General features: G+C 43.4%; 1 protein-coding gene across 1 annotated transcript in view; it reads right to left on the minus strand.

The window, feature by feature from the left end:
- Positions 1-1606: 1606 nt before the first annotated feature.
- The window catches only part of F13a1 (coagulation factor XIII A chain), a 157279-nt gene continuing 153715 nt past the window's right edge, over positions 1607-5170 (minus strand). The window contains exon 15 of the mRNA XM_005355047.3: positions 1607-3354. Within this exon, the coding sequence (XP_005355104.1) occupies positions 3201-3354 (154 nt within the window). The 3' untranslated portion in view covers positions 1607-3200. The remainder of the gene's footprint in view (positions 3355-5170) is intronic.

The following is a 5170-nucleotide window of genomic DNA, read 5'->3' on the forward strand; positions in this document are numbered from 1 at the left end:
TCTGTCCAGAATGATGACACATTCCTTCTGACCATGTTGTAATATCATGGGATACACAATCATAACTTACAATCTTCCACTGGGATATGATGGGGGTTTTTTTAATTTTTTTTTTTAGTTGTCAGTGAATCTATCACAAACTCCATTGCTCCTCATATCCTCATATTCCTATTATATGTGGATGCAGGTCTTTGTGCAATTCTGCAGGTCTTCAGGGTCTTCAAGTTAGTCTTCAGTTTGTGTTCTTAAAACACTGAGCCCGACAAGGCTGAAGAATGTGCTACAGATGTTTGTTCTGAAACCAGAGCTTGTTTTCACTGCATAGTATCATCCAAGATGAACTTGAACTTGCCATGACTCACAGCTTCCTGGATCCTTCACTAATAGGCTGGAAATAGTTATATTTGCCTTCTTTGCAAGATTGACGAGGCATAAGCATATGGAAAAAAACCATGAAATCTGTCCTTATCTGTGTAATCGGTCTAGCTACTGATCTTCTGTTTTCTATGTTATTAACGCTGACATGTCCTTGAGAAGAATCATGTGCACGTCTAACCATTGTTACCCTTATTCTGCCTCGAAGCTCTGAACTCACAGAAGGATTTGCTTAGAATCATCACAGCTGAATACAAGCAGGAGCTAGAACTGACACTCTCTGGTGTCTGCCGAGACACATTGCTTGTTACCATTGCTAAAATCCGGCGGTGAGAGACAGCATTTCTGTTATCCCTCTTAGAAGTATTACAACAAATACCTGAGATCAGTTCCCTTTGACTCAGTTCAGAGGTGCCAGCCACAGTTGATTGGCCCCATTGATTTTGAGTCTGTGTTGAGTGAATAATGGCTGGGTAAGAGGGCAACAGCAAAACAACTCACCTTGTAACCAGGAAGTCAAAGATTGAAGAAGAAGAGGCATTTCCTCTGATGACAGGAAGACACACCATTGGACCTCATCTCTGAAAGAGTCTATCATCTCCTAATAGGTCATGCAGAGGACTAAGTCTTGACTACATTGACCTTTGAGAGACAACACCCACACACCACAGTAACATTATATTGCGCCTTATGGAATCCAAGCTGTCAGTGAGCATGGACTGGTTCTAAGATGGGTATGATGAATAGGTTTCACCTTGAGTGCCAGCTCTGAATCAGATGGAGCTGGGGCTGGAGAAGGATCCTAAGGCCCTGTTTGTTTGGAGAGGTTTGCTGTGACCATCCCGTCTTATCTGTTTTCCATTCCTGTTCTAACACAATGATAGGTGTTTATCTTGACAGGCGCCCATCCTGCCTGTCTGCCCACTCATCAGGATGTTTTGAGAAATCATTGATAAGCAGATATCTATGGAGGAATTTCAATTTCTAGAAGCTGAGTTTTAAGCTAAGCACGCAAACTTCCTTCTTCAGTGAAAATGGTTAACCAAATGCAAAGAGAAGGCGAGGAATGCTAATGACAACATCAATAACTATTAGTCATTTTCCCTACAGGGCAAATGCATGTCCTCCTAGTCAGGGTGGGGTGTACACTGCAGGGGAGAAGAGGTTTGCAGGCAGTTGAGCTTAACCATATGTAGTGTTGAAAATTAATACCATTTACTTCTGTGCACATGTAATCAGATTAATTTTATTATAGGCATCTGTTACACTCTTGTTAATAACAACATACCAAGTGAAGCTGGTTTAAAGCATAGCAAAATGCATTTCATTTGGAATTAGATGCTAATGCTGGAGATGACTTCATGGAGTTATGCTTATCTATGACCCTCAGGGGTTAGTACTCAGCAACATCTCATAGGCCTCGAAGTAAATCAGAGCATAGCTACAGACTAGAGTATTCTGCTATACTTCCTTCCCTTACTTATTTCCTACCGTGTATTCTTCTTTTTTCTTTTTGGCTAAGAATCACAATCAGCTGACCAAAATCACACCCAAGGCATTTCAATGGCAAATTCTAACTTTAAGTCTGCCTTAAAAATAGACGCTGGTAATCTAGTCTCATGGAACCTTGGCACATAAGGCCCTTGGCACATAAGGCAAGAGATTGTGGTGTCCTCTGCCCTTGGGTCAGCAGTAACATTGAAAATTGGCAAGGCTAAGTGTATGCTACCTCTATGTACCCAAGAATTCAGGAAAGGGCTTGGTATAGTAAATATGAAGGTATAGGGGAATGAGAATCTGTTTGATCTTCCATGTAGTTCTAACCACAAAATCTCCTAGTGTCTCAAAGCTTTTTTTTTTGTCTTAAAACAACCCCACTCAGAATCCCCTAGGCCTATGTCATTGTGTGAAGCAGATGATCTCAGAGAGATGGGTGAAGCATAATCATTAAGTAAGGACACCAATTCTTCATTTCTCTAATCTCAAATTCGTGTCCTTACTTTCTAGCTCTCTACCCCAGAAAGGGTTAAAGTAAGGGTTATTCATTCTTGCTGATCAGGCCACAGTGTGACACCCATAAAATACATCATAAACTACATTATTTAATAGATCCAAGCACCGCACCTGCTTCCTTATCTCCTCGAAGGTGATTAAGTTCTCCACAAATGCAATTTGTTAATGTGGGGCCACATCTCCTCACAAGGTAATCTGTGAAATTTGGCAGGCAGTTCCTTGGCTGCAGGTGCAAGATGAAAGACCTTTCTCTGGCTTTGCCAGGAAGAAAAATGATGCCGGGCTTAATTCATGGAAAAAATATTTTAACACAGAGGGTACAACCTGATTCTAAAAAAAGGGGAATAGAATTGTAAGGATCCAATCAGGTACTCCTTTGGGGGAGTATGTTTCCCCCAAAAGACTGAGTGGGGAATCTGAAGTCTTAATTGAGGCCAGGTATTGGGCACATTCCCCCCCCGCCCCCTCCAGCTCAAGGGAAATCCTCTGATATGTGGAGCTGCAGCCATTTGCAATGATAAATGATGACTTTTACTCTTATGAGCTATGAAGGCTTAATGATAGCTTAATTAAAGCTAATGCTCAGATCCTTTGGAGGGAGGAGCAATTCAAAACTAACTCCCTCATCCAATGAGCTGGGTTTGGAAAAGCATGTCTATGAAATACATGGCCTCCCCAAGCTGGGATCTGTCTGTCTTCACATCCCAAGTAAAGCAAGAGCTAGTTACATTTTTTTTTTTTTTGCATTAGGATTTCCATAACCAAGGCTGTAATAGACCATGAGCCTAGGCCCATCTGGACCTCCTGGGCATTTACACTGCAGGGCGTCTTTGAATCTGCAGATCCAGCTCTCCATACACATGTCTCAGGGAATCACTGGTCATGCTGGCTATCAGCTTCCGAGGGCCCGAGACCCAAGGCCGGCAGACTTCTTCCCACTGCACAGTGGTGTTGGGTCGGATTTCACTGGAAATAGAAAAAGCACAGGAAAGGTTGGTGACTCAGCTCCAGAACCCAGGTCTGAGATACTTGTCACTACTTTCTCTCAGCTGATGATAGCCACGGGACCACCCACTAGGACCTTCAATCTAGTTGGCTGATTCAGCAAGTCATGGGCCAGCTGAGGCCCCTTCATAAGGCTGTGCAAAGCTGGCCACCAAGAGTCCTACCAAGCATAGCTTCTTCTACCTGGGTACACTTGCTGCTCCCTCAGAGGATGAGAGAGCTTGGCTAAGCACTCCTAACTATGAACTCTTGTCCTCGTCCATGGGAATGATCTACCTTATCTCAACTTTGCTCCACTGGTCCCCTCCTGGGATTAAAGTCCTGCTTGAACCTCAGTAGCCCTTGCTGCGGATCTGACACTTTCATTAGCTCTCACTAATGTTCATAGAATATGAACCTTGCTCCCTGGCACAATATCTGAGCATCACCTAAAATCGAGTATCATCATTCCCTGTAATCTATATTTGTAATTTAATCAGCAACTTGGGTTCCCTCTACCAATGTGTCTTTCTGTTGTTTTCTTTATGCCAAATCCCTAATCTCTCCTCACAGTTGAGTAGCATTTCTTCTTCAGTTCATGCTCAGAGACTTTCCCACGTCTCATGGACCAACCCATCCGAGGGGATGACTGATGTTAGTGAGGACTGGGAGATGCTTAAGCTTCTCTAGGATGCTTCTCACCCATCCTTCCATATAAACCTGGAAGGAGATAATATATGCAAGTTCATATGTATGCAATTTAGGTAGCTACTTAACAGCTAAACCAGGGAGGCCACTTTTTCAAGACTGTATAATTAGCAAATGGGCAGAAACAAGGTCTGAGCAAGTTATACCTTCTATTCCCTGGTCTATAACTGAACACTGCACTTCATATTACAGTCTATAGTAGATGCCATTTATGACTATTATGCTTGCTTTTTCTCAGGTTTTATTTCTCTAAGAAGGTATTTGACTTCGATTGGTTCAGTATGAAAAGCTTCCTGCAAGAGTTATGCAAGGAGGATTCCTGACTTGGGCTTTCTGACCTTTGGGAATGACAAATATTGGGTTGCCTGGAAACCAGGACAGTCTTTTTCAGGGAGAGTGGGAGGGAGCCTGGACAACAGAGGGCTTGGCTGATGGCTAAGCTGATGGTAAAGTGGTTGCCCTGAAATCTTGAAGACCAGGATTGGATCTCCAGAACCTATTTCAGAACAAACAAACAAAAGACAGACAAACAGACTAACTCAATAGCTAACAACTGTGAGCGTGTCAATACCAGCGCACAGGAGACTGAGACAGAGCCTCTAGAATAGGCTGGCTGCCCTGACTAGCCAGAAGAGTGAGCTCTGGGTTCAGTGAGAGACCTTGCTTCAATATAGAAGATGGAGAGTCACTGAGGCAGATGCTTGATGTCAACCTCAGGTCTTCATAGTCAAATGCATGTAGACACACATTTGGGAACATGCATATGTAAATGCATGCATGCATGCACGCACACACACACAGGTTTATTCTATTCATCAGCTTATGGAGGAACAGCATGTCAGAAATGACTTAATCCTATATTCTATTCTATAGGTGAGAAAGCAGGCCCTAAAGGACCTGAAGAATCACCAGGATCACAGAACCTAATGACCTTGATAAGAGAAGAACAGGAAGCCAGGCGGTGGTGGAGCAGGCCTTTAATCCCAGCACTCGGAAGGCAGAGGCAGGCGGGTCTCTGTGAGTTCGAGGCCAGCCTGGTCTACAAGAGCTAGTTCCAGGACAGGAACCAAAAGCTACGGAGAAACCCTGT

Source organism: Microtus ochrogaster, chromosome 16 (assembly GCF_000317375.1).
Source record: "Microtus ochrogaster isolate Prairie Vole_2 chromosome 16, MicOch1.0, whole genome shotgun sequence".
NCBI lineage: Eukaryota > Metazoa > Chordata > Mammalia > Rodentia > Cricetidae > Microtus > Microtus ochrogaster.